Source organism: Cricetulus griseus, chromosome 3, assembly GCF_003668045.3.
Source record: "Cricetulus griseus strain 17A/GY chromosome 3, alternate assembly CriGri-PICRH-1.0, whole genome shotgun sequence".
NCBI lineage: Eukaryota > Metazoa > Chordata > Mammalia > Rodentia > Cricetidae > Cricetulus > Cricetulus griseus.
The window spans coordinates 39,575,580-39,594,490 of NC_048596.1; the positions used below are offsets into that span (position 1 = coordinate 39,575,580).

Sequence of the window (18,911 nt, forward strand, 5' to 3'; positions counted from 1 at the left end):
GTCTCCCTTCTCTCTTAGTCTCTCTACTCTGCTGGGCCCAATAATAAACTGGTTAGTATGTCTCATCTTGGGGCTTCCTCTTTTTCTTTATATCTAATTTAAACAAAAACATAACAATTTAGATAGGTACAACATGTTAAATTAGAAAAACACAAGTAGTAGCTAGCCCTGTAGGGCCACCTATGACCTCTCCAGCCACAAGCTTTACAGTACCACACAGAAATCTGCGATGGAGACCACCTCAAATCAAATTAGAAAGAATTTGGTTACCCCCTTTGCAGACTTGTCACCAATGCACCAGTAGGCACATTTTGTCTAGATAGAACTGGTTCTGTATTTAAATATGGTATTACTTCAAGATTAAAGTAGAGCAATAACATGCAGACTCATGTAATGTTAAATGTAAATGTTCTGAAAAGTGTTTTAGCCAGAGCTGACAGAGACCAACAAAGTGTTCTAAACTGTTGGCCAAGTATGGCAACAAGGGAAGGGTGAGGTGATTTGAATGAGATGACTCCTTTGTCTTGGGGATTTAAATGTTTGGTTCTCATTGATAGCACAATTTGGGGAGGTTTAGCAGGTGTAGCCTTGTCAAAAGAAGTGTGCTACTGTAGGTAGGCTTTGAGAGCTTAAAGACTTGAGCCATTTTGAGTTTGCTCTTTCTGCTTTGTGCTTGTGGTTCAAGATATGAGCCTTCAGCTTCCTGCTACTATGCCTTCACTCCACTATCACAGGCTCTAACCTACTGGAACCTGTCAGCTCAAGTAAATCTTCTGTTAAGTTGTGTTAGTTATGTGTTTTATCCCAGCAATGAGGAAAAAAAAATTAATGCAGAAGTTGGTACCAGGGAGTGGTTACTGCTGTGACAGACTTTTGAACTTTGGACAAGAAAAGTGGTTAAATGCTGCAAGAGTCTAATGGGTCACCATAGTAGGAGCTCAGAAGAAAGTGGTGCTAAGAGTTACACAGACTGTGGAGGGCCAGCTCAAGAGGTTTTCTTTTTCTGTTTTTTTAAGATTTTATTTATTTATTACGTACACAACATTCTGTTTCCATGTATATCTGCCCACCAGAAGAGGGCACCAGCTCTCATAACGGACGGTTGTGAGCCACCATGTGGTTGCTGGGAATTGAATCTTAACTTCTGAGCCATCTCTCCAGGCCTCAAGAGGTTTTCTAAGGGATGAATACTGGCAATTGGACTAGAGACATTCTGTGATAGTTTGGTAAAATTCTGCCCATGTTCTAAAAACTTGCCTGGGGCTATTATAGACTAGTATCTCAGTGAAATTTCAAGACAGCATAATATTGACTAGTTGCATGGTTATTTTGAAGAAGAAACAAACATTGACAATCTTAATGTTACAGGCAAGTCATGTGCTAAAAGAGAGGCTGTAGCTGTAATTGATGGCTCTCCTACAGCCATCAAGGAAAGATTTGACTTGCACTGGTATTATCTTTTCCACTCTTTTGTAACAGTTCCTGGTTTTGACAAAAACAGTAATAGATAAAAGAAGGAACATCTCTCTCTCTCTCTCTCTCTCTCTCTATATATATATATATATATATATATATACATATATGTATACATATACATATATGTATATGTATACATATATATATATATATATATATATATATATATATATTCAAATGAAAACCTTTTGGAAAGCAAATGTGAATTTCTTCTACTTACAAGTCCTCTGAATCTGAACCTATACCTTGTTTCTAGACAGCTTAAAAGTAATGAACTCTATATTTTAAAAACACCTTAAGTGGGACCTTTATGGATCTTTGAGTTTGAGGCCAGCCTAGTCTACAGAGTGAATTCTAGGACAGCCAGGGCTACAAAGAGAAACCCTGTCTCAAAAACAAAACAAAAAACCCCACCTTGATAGCTTCCCTCTACACTTCTAATAAAACTGAACACTCTACAGGTCCTCAAATGGCTCAGCTCACCTCTCAACACATCTTGATACTTTCAATTCACTGCTGTAGTTTATAGGGTTCACATATGCTTTCATAGCTGAACATTGTGATTCCCGACACACATTCACTCATGGGGTTCATTAATGTCTGTATATTTATAATTGGTTTTTTTAATTATGTGTTTGCGTATTGGTATGTGTACATGAGTGCAGATGCTCACAGAGGCCAGAGGCATCAAAACCCCCTGGACATGGACTTACAGGCAGGGATGAGGTACCTGATACTGGGTGCTCAGAACTAAACTCTGGTCCCCTCCAAGGGCATTATATGCTCTTAATGGCTGAGTCATCTCTCTAGCCTGTTGTCTATTGTCTTTGAGTGTGTTTATTCCATGAAGTCAGTCACCATATTACAAAGACTATACATAGTATAAGTTGAGATAATGCCAAGTAGGTTTTCAGGAAGGAGGTTATTTTGTTGTTCTGATTCAGAGTTCTAAGCACTAATATATACATATTTGTGGCTTAAATCTTTTCTGCAAACTGGTACCACTGTGCTTTGTTTTTATCTACATTGCATTCTGTCTGTGTATTACAGAAACCCACTTTCTGAATGCTTAAAATCCAGAGGACAATCAAGTGAACAGACCACTGAGGTGAGAATTACTATTAGGATAATGTATTACATTGTTAAACAGAGACATATATTATCTGATTAAGTCCATTAACTACAGCATATAAATACCAATTCTATACTAATTCATCAATTTTTGTCGTAACACTACTTACTATATATGTTATCCATAAAACTATACTGAGTGTTCCCTCATAAGGCTGTAAAGTCCTTAAAAAGTTTCATTTGAGGGGCTGGAGATGTGGCTTAATAGTTAAGAGCTTGGATTGCCCTTGCAGAAGCCCTGAGTTGAGTTTTCAGCACTCAGGTCCAGTGGCTCCCAACTGCTTTTAACTCCAGTTAGTCTCTGACTTCCATGGGGACCTGTATGCACTCACAGATACCAGCATATAAAAGCACAATTTAAAATACAATAAAACTTATCAAAAAAGTGTCATGGGGATAAGGGTCTGGAGAGATGGCTCCACGGTTTAAAAGCACATAATGCACTTATAAGAGGACCTGAGTTCTAGTCAGTGGATTCATACTGGGAAGTTCATAATTGCCTGTAACTTCTGCTCCAGGGAGAATTGGTATTGTCTGTCCTTCATGGGCACCTGACACTCACATGCACATATCCCCTTCACATTTACATACAGTTTATAAAAATAAATCTTTACACAAACAATGTGCTATGGGAGGGTGGTGGCAACAAGATGGCTCGGTGGGTAAAGGGTTTGCTGCACAAGCTTGATGAACAGAGTTCAATGCCTGGGACTCATCTAAAGGTGGAAGGAGAGAATCATCTCCACAAAGTTCTCGTCTGATTTCAAGAAGCATGCTATGGCACCTCTTTCCCCAACATTGTATGTATACACACACACATAAAAAAAAAATAATAGAAAAATGCCATTTGGATGGGGGGGTCAAGTGTTCTAAGTGTGGTGTTCAAAGCCTGTTTTTAGCATTCGGTAAACAGAAACATGTGGATCTTGAATTTCAGGTCATCTTGGGCTATATAAGAAGGTCCCAGACAAATTCTCTTCTTTCTAAGAGAGGACATGCTTCCAGCTGGTCTGTTTGTGTGTGTGTTGGTGTGTGTGTGTGTGGGGGGCATTTGTTAGCTTGGTCTTTGAAGAGATAATTTAAAGCTTTGAGTTGGCAAAATTACACATTCCTGTATGTTTAAGATGATGTAGTAACTTTGAAATGTGCTAGCAGGCAAGATTGAGTTCCCTGAAGTATTCATTTTTAAATGGCTGGGGGCACTTGAAAAACCCGAGTAATTTGTTCATCCAGCACTAGGGATAGCACATCCCTTATTTGATGCACTATTAACTGATGCCCCAAACATCACAATAGCTATAAATTTAATGTTGGAAGTGTCTTCCTTGGTCATTTATTCAAGGTGGTCAGCTTTAGCTATTGGAGACCTCAACTGGAATAGCCTAATGAAAAAATGTCTGTTGGCAAGAATCCAAGTTCTCCCCCGAAGATGGAATCAGAAGGAACAGTTAAGAGTTGTTTTTTTCAGTTATTTCAGTTTGTTACTATTATTATTATTATTTTTATTATTAGTATTATTATTTTGCAGTTTAACAATGAACAGAATTAACAGGAGAGTCGGGTGTGGTGGCACACACCTTTAATTCCGGCACTCAGGAGGTTTATCTCTTGAGTTCAGGCCACCCTGGTCTTCACAGTTGAGTTCCAGGACAGCCAGGGCCACCCACCCCCTCATAAATAAATAAAAACACAGAAATACAAGTTTTTTATGAACACAATCTAATCCTCTGTCATAATGGATTTTGTTTTGAAGCAGTAATATACTATGCTTTTGCATAGAGAGTTGATGTTTCAGAATTATTTCTAGGTTGTGGAGGTTTGAAGATAATGCTAGTTTGTGATAGTTTTCATCTTTCCTTGGCAAAACAGAAACAGTTATAGACAAATTAGATATGCCAAAAAATTTAGTATTAATATGATTTATTTACTTATTTGGTCAGAGTCTTGCTAATGTAGCCCAGATCTTAGCTCATGATCTTTGACCTAAGCCTTTTCAGTGCTGGGGTTATGGGCATGATCACCAATCTTTTTAGAGCCAGTAAGGTTTCGAAGTGGGGAGTGTATCAATTTTAAGCCAACACGTTTTTATTTTAAGAGGTGCCTTCTATTCTGAGGTTGTTTTTCCACTTTTATAATGTTAAACCTTATTGATGGGGGCTGGAGAGATGGCTCAGCGGTTAAGAGCAATGGCTGTTCTTCCAGAGGACCCTGCTTTAATTCCCAGCACCAACATGACAGCTCACATCTGTCTATAACTCCAGTTCCAGATGACCCAACAACCTCACACAGGCATATATGCAGGCAAAACACCAATGGGCATAAAATAAATAAATCTTCAAAAAAATGTTACTTGAGAAGACCAAAACATTTTATAAAAATTAAACAATGCCAATAGGTGGTTTTTATTTCCTTGAATAAACAGCCTTTTCTTTTGTGCAATTAAAAAACATTTTAAATGACACTCAATTATGTGTTTGCACATTTGTGTATTTGTGTGAACATGCGAAGTCCCAGAATGCAAGTCCAGTGATCAGGTTTGACACACTTTTTGCAAAGAAAGTGGTCTTGCAGGGTGGTGGTGATGGCACACACCTTTAATCCCAGCACTGGGGAGGCAGAGGCAGGTAGATCTCTGAGTTCGAGGCCAGTCAGATAGAGAAAAGAAAGAAAGAAAGAAAGAAAGAAAGAAAGGAGGGAGGGAGGGAGGGGGAGGGAGGGAGGGAGGGAGGGAGGGAGGAGGGAGGGAGGAAGGGAGGGAGGGAGAGAGAGAGAGAAACTGGTCCTAATACATCAAGTTTTATAACCTGGGGCCTAGCTTCTGGAACTACACACATATGCATTCAAATCATACCTTAGTGATTGTGTGTGTATGACCTTAGGCAATCGGCTTCTTAGTGCCTCAGTTTTCTCAACTGTGAACTACAACTCTGCTGTGAAGATTAAAGTCTAAACATTAGAAATTAATCAAACCATGACTGCCTTTCACCTGAGAAAATTTCACTCATAATGGTTACTCGGAGATCCCCAATGATCAGTCATACAATCTGTATCTGTTGTCTTCCTCTTCTGTTTATAAACAAAGGCTTTCTGCATGCACACACCCAATAGAGAGACAGACTACCATATATGAGTTTTTTACAGAATCAGATTCCCTACCTCTCAGGCCTAAAATGAATTGTGATCTAGTATCTCTTCTATTAACCTCTTATTATCAAGGTACAATGAGTTTTTATTCAACTTTAATGTATTAGTTTTGAGCATATAGCTATTTTTCTTTCCTTCCTTCTTAAAGCTAATTCAATCTTAGTTTCTGCAGTCTTCAAGATCTTATTTTTCAGATAGATTGGTCTTTTGTCTTCTGTTTTTTTATTTCACTCAAACTCTCAATTCCCCTCCCCACAGAAGCTATACTCCAACCTTGTACTACCCAAACAAGGCTAGCTTCAACCAATTCTGCTAGGGTTACAGGAATTAGCCATCATGCTTAGCCAAGGCATGATGCTGCCTTGGCTCTAGCAGCCACTTAACATACTAAGAATACCAAAAATCTATCTAAATCTTATGTTTTTTAAATCTTTCCATTAAACTTTACACTCTAAATATTTCAGTCTGTATTTGCCTCCTTGTACTTTTTGCCACATTAAACCAACCAACCCCTCTTTCCCTTGTGTCTTCTATCAATCCTCTCAGCCATGCCTTAACTATTTTCCACCAAGCATTCTAACATCACTATGCAATTTCTAACACATACCTGTCTAATTAATGCTCTGCATGCCCACCAGGTGATGGTGCTTTCCTGTTTACATTTTTCAATAGGCCTGTAGGCCCTCATGAATAAGCCGAAACTCTTTAGGATGCCCTATAGGAGTACCCTTGCATCCTGGCCGCTACTCTTGTTTCTTTACTCATTTATTCTCCTGAACATACTGACCTTGGAAAACAGACATGCTCTGTTTTGTTTCTGTGCATTTGCATAATCTATTGATAAAATATTCCCTATCATTCCCCTCCAAATGAAAACTCCACCCCTCTCCCCACATCAAAGCTTACAGTTTACTTCTTTCTCAAGGGAAAATAAAAATCTCCCCTGAACTGTGCTATGCCCATGCTGTTTGGCTGAGTTACACTCTTCAGAGTTTCACTTTGATTTTTCTGTTTCCATGATATGAAACAAAATGTTCTATGGTTCCTAAGAGATAAAATGATAAAGCTATTACCCTAGCACTTTATACTGGAATGCCCTTTATGAACAAGAAGTCCTCACTAATACTACCTTCTTGCTCTAAACATTTAAGTAATGTCTGACACTCTGAAGTCTCTTCAAAAGCTCTAAGCAAAATGTAACCTGTAACTGGGTGAACAAAATGTAACCAGGTATCTGAGACAGGAAGACTCAAGGCAAACTTGAGATAAACAGGCAGAACCCCACCCCCACTTTAAAGATATATTGTTATTATTCAGACACAAGCTACCAAATCACACACATACACACAGAACCCCACCCCCACTTTAAAGATATATTGTTATTCAGACACAAGCTACCAAATCACACACACACATACACACTCCAGCCTGTGTGTGTGGGGGTGTTGTATCTGTATACTGTGTAAGACACTCATCAGAAACAAAATCTAGGTCACAATCTGGGGACAGAATTCTTTGGAGGTTATTACATAAACTGTGTCAAATTATCTCAGTTTTCAAAGCATACTTAAGGACACCCTACACTCCTCATCAGCCAAGCAAGTTTATTGCAACTGCCTTCCATATTTGTTCCTGGAGGCATATACTTTGTTTTGTCCTAGAGGATTGCTCACAACAAACCAAGGAGGCTGCTTCAATTCTTTAATTCTTTATCCTGATCTACAGTCAATACACACCACACTCATTTTCCCTAGTGCTAAGGGATTGTACCTAGGGCCCTGTCACCACTAGTCAAGACCTCTTTCAATGAGTTAATAACCTCAACCCTGTTTTTTTTAATCCCTACCATTTCATGTCACTAAACATCCTCAAAATAGAACTCCCCAACAAAGCCATACCAAAAAGAATTCTTTAGCCCCAGAGACACTATATTTTTAAGGACAAAGGCTTGTTATTCTATCACTTCTCAAATATGTTGAGGAGCTCTATGAGGGAAAAATTGAAAAAAAAAAGTCATAACTAGAATAATAATCTCTTGTTTTCTAATGTTTTTCCAAAGGCTAAATCTTATAATTTATGGCTTACGAATTTTTACTTTAAAGTGAATTTTAGCAAATACTGTAGTGGGGGAACCCTAGAAAAATGATCCAATGTGATCCAAATTTGCTTAGATTTTATGTCAGTATATGATTCAGCAGCCTCATACTTTTAAAGTGCAGTGTGAAACATACCTACTGCTTTCATCACAGGGATGTATGGTGATTAATGAGCTAATGCCTGCAATACAGTATACAGCTCTAATTCAAAGAAACTGTATAAACACAAAACACTCAACAATCTCTAAGAGGTTAACTTCCAAATACAAAAAGGTTTAAAGGTTGTCTGTGATTGTAAGTTGATCAAATATTCGGGACTGTACTGACTGGTTCTTCCCATCAATATTTCAGAAGGGCTGAGATAAACTTTATCAAACCATAACGCAGATAATTATAAGCTGTGACATGTACTATGAAAACAAAGTACAGAGTTCCACATGAGAATAAAGTGAGGGGTGGGTCTCTCTACTTCCCTCTCAACCTTACTTAACAATACTTTCCCTACACGGCTATACTTTATACAAGGAAACCAAGACTGTAAGTTTTAAGTTAACTTTTCTAAGCTCACACAATTTCAAGGAGCCTGGCACACAGGCCTATTATCAAGACTACTCTGTCAACTCTTACTGGATTCTGCTAATAACTGCATAGCTGATGCCTTCACTGAGGGCACAACTTTGCTCATTCTCCCCTGTTTAATGAAACCTACTATAACTACCCTATTTAAGTAGGTCAAATTGCTTCCTTTGCTCTCCTGGACTCTCTCTACTCATTCTGAAATATCTATCACATTCTAACATTCTGAGACATTTCATTTGTTATACATATTAACAGTGATCATCTGCTAGATGTGTTCTAGAAATAAGTTAGGTACCTTTATTTACTTTGCCATGAGCTTCCCTCCACCACCAAATCAACCTACAATAGTGAACGGTGCATATGCAGTGGACACGCTTCCACTTTTCCTCTTTAGCTGCCCAGAAAAACTTGTCTAAATGGTTTTTTTATTTATAATTCCCAAGGAAACAAAACAGGCCCTATATCTGAGCCAACTTACATTTAAATATTTTAATTTACTGTGACATTTTACTCTGCTAAAGAAGCAGAGACTAGAATTATGATTATTAAAAAACCTAACTAAATGAAAAAAGATAAAAAAAATTGTAAAGCTGAGTATGAAATGAGAAGGATTCAGATACTGATAGGCGACAAAAGTGCCTGCCATGTTCTATGCATCTAGAAGCTGAATGTGAGCCACAGCTGGAACATAAGATTTGACGTACAGCTTGAGCATACCATGTAAAATGAGTAGGACCAGAAATCTATTTTGAAACATTTTTCTTAGATTTTTATTAGATGAGCATTCCTAATCTGAAAGTCAGACATCCTAAAACACTCAAAAAATCTGAAACTTTTGACCATTATGCCAGTACTCAAGAAAGTTGTGCATTTCAGAGTTCATATTTTCACATTAGAGATGTTCAATGTGTACTCTAAAGGAATGGTTGCAGATTCCAAGAATCTCTCTCTCCTTCTCTTAAAGAAATACTGAATGACAATAGTTATCTTCAAGTTTTATTTTTCATTTTGTATGTGTGCATGCTCAAGCCTGCATGCACATGGTGCCTGTGGAAACCAGAAAAGGATGTCAGATCCCCTGAAGCTGTAGTTACAAGTAGTTGTTAGCCACACAATGTGAGTGTTTGGATCCACCTCCAGCCCAAGAGTTGCTAAATTTTAATTTTGATACAGGGATACTATCTAAATACAATGACCATCATTATATCAACAAAGAACATTAATATTAAAAAACTGAATTTCAATAAAAAGGTAGCTACTTTCAAAGAATACATATATATTCATAAGCCTTTTAGTGCAGAAAAAAATTCTCACAGATTTCAGATCTTAAGACACTTTTCTGTGATAAAGTACTACTGGCCAAAGCAGCTAAAGGAGAAAGTTAATTCAGGCCCACAGTTCAAGGTGTCAAGAGCTTAAAGCAGCTGTTACACTGCATTCATTCATAATCAGAAAGCAGAGCGGTAAACACCCACGGGTGCTTAGTTCCCTCAGTATGTTCATCTTAACAGCCCAAGACCCTGCCCAGGGAGTGGTCCCACTTGCAAGTAGGATGGGTGCTCCACTATCAACACAACCAAGCTGATCACCTACAGGCATGCCCAGAGGCCCATCTTCCAATGAGTTAGATTCTGTTAAACTGACACTAACCATCACAAGAGCTAAATGTGAAAACACCGAAGTATGATAAATTTGATATTAAAATAAAAAATTCTAAACCAGGTGTGGTGACAATCCTAGCACTTGGTGGGCTAACTTGAAGACTGCTATCAGTGTGAGGCCAGCCCAGGCTTCAGAGTAAGACTCTGTTTCAATCATTAAATAAATGAAATTATTGAATTAAAAATTGTTAGTAAAATGATATTCAAAGTAAAAGCCAATCTAAAGAGTGGAAGAAGGGCCGGGTGTTAGTGGCACACATCCTTTGGTCCCAGAACTCAGGAGGCAGAGGCAGGAAAGTCTCTGTGAGTTTGAGGCCAGAATGGTTTTAGAGCTAGTTCTGGAAAAGCTAGGGTTGTTACAGAGAAACCCCTGTCTCAAAAAACCAAGAAAAAAAAGTGGAAGAAGGTATTTTTAAAACCCCAATCTGTTATGCAGAAAATAAAGTAAAACTAAGCAAAAAGAAAAATCATACAAAAAGAATACATATGTCCAACAAACAAATCAAACTATCACCAATAATACAAATAACTGGGAGATGTGAATGAAACTGGAATCAAAGTACCATTCCATCCTCCTCAGAATGGCAAAAACTAGTAAGTCTAGAGTATTAATAAGGTGGAAAAAAACCTATCAAATCCATTACTGGCACAACCACTCCAGACAAAAAAATGTCAATTACCTACTAAAGAGAAGCTCATTAATCTACTACTAGATTTATGGAGGAGAGTAATCTTTCTTACTGATGGCCTTCCCTGTATAATGAATAAGGAAGGCACCACTAACCCTAAGCCAGGGCAGAACATGTAATTGGGTGGCTTACAGTTCAGAGGCTCAGTCCATTATCATGGTGGGACATGGTGGCGTGCAGGCAGACATGGAGTTGGAGAAAGAGCTGAGAGATTTACATCTTGATATGCAGGAAGTGAACCGAGATTCTGGGCATGGCTTAAGCATTCATATGAGACCTCAAAGCAGGCCTCCACAGTGACACCCTTCCTCCAAGGCCACAGCTACTCCAACAAAGCCATACCTCCCAATAGTGCTGTTACCTATGAGCTTATGGGGGTCAATTACTTTCAAACTACCACACTCTCCTTAAAGTTCGGGCAAAACTAAATACAGTCTTCCCTTTTCACACAATATAACATTAATGTCATCATCTGTGCTAAAACAATACAACTAAACATTGAGTACATTTTCAGAAATATATGACATTGGAGTTGGTTTTGTTTTTCCTCCCTCTTCTCTCAGTGATTGTTCAGTAGAGCCGTTAAAACTCATGGGACTTGGATTCATTGGAGTGGTGTAGAGTCAGGGACTCATTGTGTATCCTCTGCTGGCTTTGAACTACTTGATCTGCTCACTAAGTCTAGCTCTACAGCATTATCTCCATACAAGTTGGCCATAGAACATTTGTTATGATATCGTTCGGTGAAAATGGAACAGAAATATTTGGAAAAATATGGATGAGTCTTGGCCAAATTGAGAAAACAAGAAAGATATAAACATTGTGCTTAAATAAACTTAGGGTCATCAAAATTAAATATATTTATGTATATGTGTGTATGTTCAGGGATCTAGATGGTGTTCATATGAACACCGACAGAAGGAGGCATTACAATTTAAGGTTAATGGTTGGCCTGGGAGAAAAATATTACTTGTGATATTTAAAAGGTATAAGGAAAGTATCCTTTTGATTTGCAGTTGTGTTTCCTCATTACATCTTATGTCACCACACTGATACTGCTATATTGTGACTTTACAGAGACTAAAGACATGGTATGGGTATAGACTTGTATGAAAGACTGCTTCAACACCAAGGACTGAAGATAAGTCAAAAGATTTGGGTTCAAGTCTCAGTTCTCACTAACTTTAGGCAATTTAAATGATTAATTTCTTCAGTCTTTACTTAATCTGTAAAAGTTTACAAGGCTGGGACAGACAAGGCAATGTATATGAGAGACTCCTAACGGTAAGAAAAGGAGACATTTTTTTTTGAGAATTACAGGAAAAATCGAAGTTAGTATAGAAGCAAAATCTACCAGTAAATAAATCAACAAAGTTAATAAACCCTACAGTTCATTGTTAACACTTGTTAGAACACCAACACAAACACACAAAAGTTCAAGTTTGCCAATTAGTACTCTTAAAAACTGAGCAGGTGGAACATCTTTAAATTTAAAAGAAATTTAAATTTTGTTATGTGTATCAATGTTTTTGTCTGCATGCACGCATATGCATGTATAGGCCCCATGTCCACGGAGATCAGAAGAGGGTGACAGATTCCCTGGAACTGGAGTTAGCAATGGTTATGAGCCACCATGTGGGTCCTGGGAAGGGAACACGGGCCCTCTGCAAGAGCAGCAAGTGCTCCTCCTTAGCAGGTGGCACATTTTATTAGTTTTAGATTACTGATGTAGAAACTGATTCAGACTAGAACAGCCTGCCTGGAGTTGTAGACCAATTTGGTGACAGAATAGAACACCAATTGCTTCATTCTACTGGGTTTATTATCTTGTCCTAGTACGTCATGGTGACTGTATGTGTTGGGGGTGGGGGGAGACCCTGCTTTTTCAGTTGTCATTTCATTCACATACAAAATGGGTGATGGCACCCAGGGAAACCAGCCACATATCAATCAGGGTATTGTACACCAGGGGACAAATTTAAAGCTGCCTAGCTTGCTGAAAATCTAATCCTATCCTTGCCAATTAACCTTATTAATACCGGAGTAGGAGAAAAGAGAGGTCAAAATATGGGTGTGATTGCTACCTCTTTCCTCCTAGATCTTAAGGAGTAAGAGCAGACAGAGATTTTTATCCATTTTCAACTTCCAAAACGACCTCACCGTTTTCCTTTCACCATGCCCCTTCTCCCAAAATAAAATTCAGTAACAAGCATGGACGCCGACAGTAACGGTGATGTTCAAAATACTGCACTGGCTACAAGTAGGTATTTCACCCAATTGAATTCATGCGACAAACGTATGGACACAAATGCTCGACAAAATAAGTGTTCGTTTACAGAAAATTCCCGTCAATATAAGCAAATGAATGCCATCACAAACCGCACTTGATGTTCTACTAAAGACTTAGTAGTTTCCAATGTTGCCCCAAGATATCCAAAATTCTTTTAATACACCGAAGGCTTGAAAAATGTAAATGAATCATCTTAGGAATCAAGCACTACGGACTGCACTAGGAATACCTTTCATAAACTAGGCAAAATTTAAAGGTCACCCTTTCCGCGCCCCGTTATTCTAATCTTTTCTCACCAAATCTGCTTCATTGTCTTAAATCAGAGTACCACTGGAATTAAATGTTCTGCCTTTGACAGAAAGCTCATCTCGATTAATGTTCTGAACCTTAAAAAAAAAAAAACAAAAAAAAAACAACAAGAAGCCGAGGTTAAACTCTCCGAACATCTACCACACAACTTTTTTTTTTTGGTCCGGTATTAAATACAATTTCAAACAGGACTCTCCAACTTCTAATTCAAACCCAACCTCCTAGAGTTCTCAATCAAAGATGATACAAGTTCAAGCCATCGAAAGCAGCGCCCGCGACAGGCGGAGCGGGATAACCCGCTCAAGCTCCCGGAGGACTCCATCTAGTAAGATCGAGGTTGGCTGGACCCGGACATCGATCCGAGAGCGAGGGCCCACGAGTGGCCCAGATCCAGGGAGGGGAGCGGCGCCCGATCCCATCTTGCGGTCCTCCCTGCGGGAGAGGAGGCCCGGGACGCGCCGGTCTCCGCTCGGCAGCCCCACTCCGGAGCCTCTCGGCCTGTCCCCCGGCGCGGAGCGGCGACCCCTCGGTGGCCCAGCAGCCCGGCCCCACGCACCTGCAGCTGGGCGGCCGCGGCCGCCGACGCGGTGTCCTCCGCGGGGCGCCGCCCGCCGACTCTGCGCGCGCGGCCCCGGCCCGGCCCGCCCGGCCCGGCGAGGACGCGAACGAGCGCTGCGGTGGCCGGGCGCGCTTCGTGTGGCCCCCTCCACGCGCGTTCGCGTTCTGCTGACTAACGGCCCCGGCGCGAGGGGCGGTCGCCGCCGGGGCTCTCCGGCCTGAGGTCCCGCGCGGCCGTGGTCGCCGTCCTCACCGCAGGGCCGGCGTTGGCTTGTCCGCAGCCCGCCTTCTTCGGCGCCTCTGAAGCCCGCCAGGCGGCGGAGCGCGCGGCCGCGGCGGGAGGGAGCTGGGAGGGAAGCCGGGGGGAGGGCGGGAGGGGCGAGCGGCGCGCGGCCCGGCCGGAGCTGGTCACGGACTGGAGGAGGAGGGAGCCGAAGCTGACCCGGGCTCCCGGCTGCAGGCGGGCAGCCTCCCGGCCTCGCCCACCCTCCACCAATCACAAGCCGCGCAGCAGAGTCGCTACGCTACCGAGCCGCGGACAGGCTGGGAGCGTTCGGCAGGAGGCGGGGATTGCGGAAAAGGAGAGCCAATAGGAACGGAGGATCCCCGCCCCTCCGCCGTGATGGACAGCCGCATTCTGGCCAATGGGGGAATTCTAGATTCGAAGAATGCCGGACTTGCTCGGTGGGTCTGGGGAAGGCTTTCCGCGACGGGGGTGGTCGAGGATGCCTAGCGCCGAGGGCGGAGCGTGACCTACGCGATGAGTCACGTGGGCCGACGGTGGGGGGGAGGGTATGGGAAGGAAAGAGTAGAAGAACTTCTTCCGGGTCACTGTCAATAGGCTCAACCTGGGGCGGGAACTTCTTTGCTCTTCCCTGAAACACACGGGCTGCACCGACTTGAGGTGCTTGTGATTTGGTGATGAGTTCCCAGAAAGGCAACGTGGCTCGGTCCAGGCCTCAGAAGCACCAGAATACGTTCACCTTCAAAAATGACAAGTTCGATAAGAGTGTTCAGACCAAGGTAGGCTCCTGCCTGTTGTACTGAATGCGAGTCCAGGAAAAAGTGATTGGAAGGGGAGAGAGGAAATGAGAGCAGTTGGCGAGGGCGAGCGTGGCTTGCAGCCCAGTTAGTCTTGGCTGTGATGCAATCCTGTGTAAAATATTCTTCCCACGCCCTTTCCTTCACTTGGCTGTGTTCCGTGAATACATCCTATGGTCAGCCAAGATTGGACAGGGCAGCCTTCATCCAACCTAAGGTACCGGTGGGCAATTGAGTCCTTGGATGTGCCCATCTGGATCACGACCCTGCAGCAGGAAACTGAAGATTACCACGCGAATGTCTCTTTACAGTTCTTCTCTTTGCCTGTGCAGCTACTGTTTTTCGAAAACTCCAAGCCCATACGTAGGTTTGTAGGGCGTACGATCTTAGCATCACTCTGCTGTTGTAAGAGCAAACGTTTGGCTTGTGTAAAAACGGTTCTTGCTGTTTATACAGTTGTTTTATCTAGCGTGACGTGTAAATTGGAAGAATTTTTTTTCTGTGCATAGATATCCCCTTCCCCATAACTGTATGGAGAACGGATAATCGGTTGGAGGCCATCTTTACATCAGATAAAGTTAATATTTACATGAACAAGAGTTCAAATTTCCTAAGCTTGTTTCTTGAAGTAATTTAATAATTTCTGTGAGCTTTAGCCTCAAATGAGAAATCTGGTAGGATTATTTTGAAACTAACAAAATAAAAGAGTGAATAGTCTGGGACATAGTGGGTGATGAATTTTAAAACATTAAGAAAGCAACCTGTTTATAGTAACTTGTACTCTTTTTGTCTTTCTTTGATTCTCATATGTTTAGTAAGTGGCTTTCGTGTATGGCTTACCCTGGGGGGGGGGGCAGTGCTCAGAAACATTGACTCTACTTATGGAGCCTGTAGTTCTTTGAGTGTTATGGACAGTAGTTAAGCAAATCGGTCTGTAATTACAAATTTCAATAGAACTTGCTAACGGGAAAGGCAGTTCATCGAAGAAGAGTAAAAAGGATATTTCAAGTTAGGCCCCCGGAGCACACATTAGGTTAGCAGGCCCTGGGTCTATAAACCTGCCACCTGCTTTATTTTAGAAGAAATTATAGAGTAGAAGTTGGTAAAGAAAAATGGATCAGTCCACAATTTGCCCCAAACAGTGCTGGGAGTAGTGGAGTGTAATTTCCTCCCACTGTCCCTGTAGCTATCTCAAAATCTGTAGAGAGCCTCAAAAGGAAGACTAGACCAGACTTGAATAGAATTGGGAGATACGCTAATTAGTCCTTCCCCTGAGAGGAAGGAAGGTGGGACATCAGGTTGTCTCAGTTCTCTATTGTAAAGACAGTTTTTAAATTCAAGACTGGTCAGATGAAAGTGAACCTTCCCCCTACTCCTACACTGCCTCTACTGGTCTTGAACTTGCAGTGATCCTCCTGCCTCAGTCTCCTGAGGTGTCTACCACCATTCATAGCCATGCTAGATGCTTTATTAGGATGTTTATTTAGATAAGTGTCTACTCCTGTATTTGAATATATTCTAGAAGAGGAAAGAAGCTTGCTCTAGTCTTTCAAATGGCCAATAGGTCATTTTCTGAGCTTATTTGAAAGAGGCCCATTTTAATGGTCACTGATCATCAATGCCATCTGGCCACTTACAGGTTTGGAAAAGGTGGAGATCAAAAGAAGCTCAAATTTTATTCAATTGATGGCATTGTTGATTCTGACTAGATAGCTTTGCTTCCTTTACTGGAGAGGAGATGGTGTGTAATAACACTGGTATTGTGGAACATGGTCTTCTGGGAGTGACATGGCCAGTGACCTCTTGAACCCTGGGTACCTGTGATTACCTGTGAGACATTTGCACAGGGTTGGGCCCATTAGTGGTCTGTCATGGAGTAGGGAGGGACTTATGAGGCATCACCTGTCCCTGAGTGTATATAAGCTATCCACGGTTGGTTGATTGATGCTGAGAGACATTTTCTTTGTGGGGTAGCCTACACCATTTGTCTTTGCTCCTGTAAAAAGCCCATGTTTTTGTGAGACCATAATTAAAATTAAAATTAAACTCACTGATTCACTGAGCTCAACCTAGGTGGAATTGTTTCTTTGGTCTGTTCTTGTCCCGTAGTTTCTTCATCTCCCCAGAAGTTCATGCTGCTGGCGTAGCAGAAGAGAGACTTCACACCGGTTCTGTCATTTTTTACTCTATGATACTGTGTTAGCATTATGTCTGCTCTTAACTTTCTGTCAAGATGGTTGTGCAGATCATGATGGCTTTCCTAGAGGGCGCTGTGATGGATGAGAAGGTGTGAGGAAATGGATGAGTGGAGAGAGTTCTAGAGACCATTACAGGGCACAAAGGGCTGTTCAGATTTTTTCTTTTAATTAAGAGAATAGAGTGAATGGAACTCTTGAGCATAGCTGTGCCAATTAGACACGTGTCTTTCTGAAATGGTATTAGGAAGTGATTGTGAAGAATTGCTAATACCACTGGGCATTGTTGGCATACACCTTTCATCCCTGTACTCGGCTGTAATAAGCAGAGGCAGTCAGATCTTTGTGAGTTGGTTGCCAGTCTGATCTACATAATGAGTTCCAGGACAGCCAGGGGTATGTAAAGAGACCCTGTCTCAAAAAACCAAAAGAGAGAGAGGTGGCGGGTAAGGGGGTAGGGGTGGGGGGGGGAGGGATGGATGAGCCAAGCATAATTATGTGATAATCTGTGTAGATTCGAAGTTGCTCAAAACCTAAGAAAATTAACTAGAAAAGAAGTGTATACTTTTGAAAAGCATTGTAACAAGTTTATAGATCATAATGATTACTTTTCTGGGGTCAGGTGTAGTCATCGTTAACAGTTATATGTATGCTTGCAGACATCTATGTGTGATATAGCATGCATGTAATAAAATACAATTCCCTTTTAAAAAAATGTTCTTTCAGGATAGTGTGTGTCCTAGCCTAGACCTCACTGTTATCTAGGCAGTTCTGCCTCAGTTTCCCAGTTGCTGGGATTACAGACTTGGACCACCATACTCAGCTAAGTTGATGGGTTTTAATCATTATAAAACATTGTATAATACAAATATAGAGTGACTTATTTAACCAGTTTCCTATTAATAAACATTGAGTTCTTCACAGTTATTTACTGTAAATAAAAAACAAAACCAAAACCCTGAAGTAGGAGTTGTGGTACATGCCTATTATCCCAGCACTCTGGAGGCTGAGGCAAGAGGACTGCAAGTTTAAGGCCAGCCTGAACTACATAATGTGAGGCCACACTTAGTGTCTTGTACCAAACATTGTGGTGTGTGTGTGTGTGTGTGTGTGTGTGTGTGTGTGTGTGTACTCACTTTAAAATTTGCTGTGAGAAGTGACAGAAATTAATCAAATAGCCTTTCAAATTTGTCAGCACCTGTGACTATAATATCTATGAAAGAAAAGTTTGAAGAGGCCCAAGAGTACTTAACTGAGACCCTTGAGTTTGGAGAGTAAAGGAAGGCTCCAATGAAATCTGATGGGTGGGTAATTAGAACTAAATGAAATGGGAAGAGCATGTGCCATTCTCTAGAAACTGCTGTTCATTTTATATGTGCAATCTGCATTTTTGTTGCATTTCCCAAAGTGGTATTTTTAGATCTTCATTGCATTTTATGGTCAAGTTGCTTTGGAAATACTGTGCGCTGGATTTGACTTTGCAGTGAGGGTAAAGGGTAAATTTCTCTAGCACTGAGATGAGCACTTCTGGCCTCAGTGAGGCAGGGGGATTGCCATGAATTCTAAGCTAGGCTGGACTATGTACCAAACCATCCAGAGATGTATATTAATATGCTGTGAAAGAAAAGAAAAGAAGTCCAAAAAACACTGGGATGTTTTGCAACTCAAAAAGATAATTATTTAATCAAAATTTCCTTGGAACTGTTTGGTTTATAAAATGTCCAGTGAACTGATTTATTATG

General features: G+C 41.0%; 2 protein-coding genes across 5 annotated transcripts in view; one reads left to right on the forward strand and one right to left on the reverse strand.

Moving 5' to 3' along the window:
* Positions 1-14,057, reverse strand: part of Abhd17b (abhydrolase domain containing 17B, depalmitoylase) — a 29,769-nt gene extending 15,712 nt beyond the window's left edge. Inside the window, exon 1 of the mRNA XM_027406533.2 lies at positions 13,932-14,057. The gene's annotated coding sequence lies outside the window, so the exon portion shown is untranslated. The remainder of the gene's footprint in view (positions 1-13,931) is intronic.
* Positions 14,058-14,739: 682 nt separating this feature from the next.
* The window catches only part of C3H9orf85 (chromosome 3 C9orf85 homolog), a 58,691-nt gene continuing 54,519 nt past the window's right edge, over positions 14,740-18,911 (forward strand). For 2 of the 4 annotated variants that reach the window (XR_004769020.1, XM_027406537.2), the window contains exon 1: positions 14,740-14,956. Coding sequence is in view for 3 of the 4 variants with exons in the window: in XM_027406537.2 (XP_027262338.1) it covers positions 14,855-14,956 (102 nt within the window). In the remaining variant the exon portion in view is untranslated. Of the gene's footprint in view, positions 14,957-15,136; positions 15,338-18,911 lie in introns of those variants that run through there. The other 2 variants (XM_027406536.2, XM_027406534.2) reach the window with 2 other exon arrangements.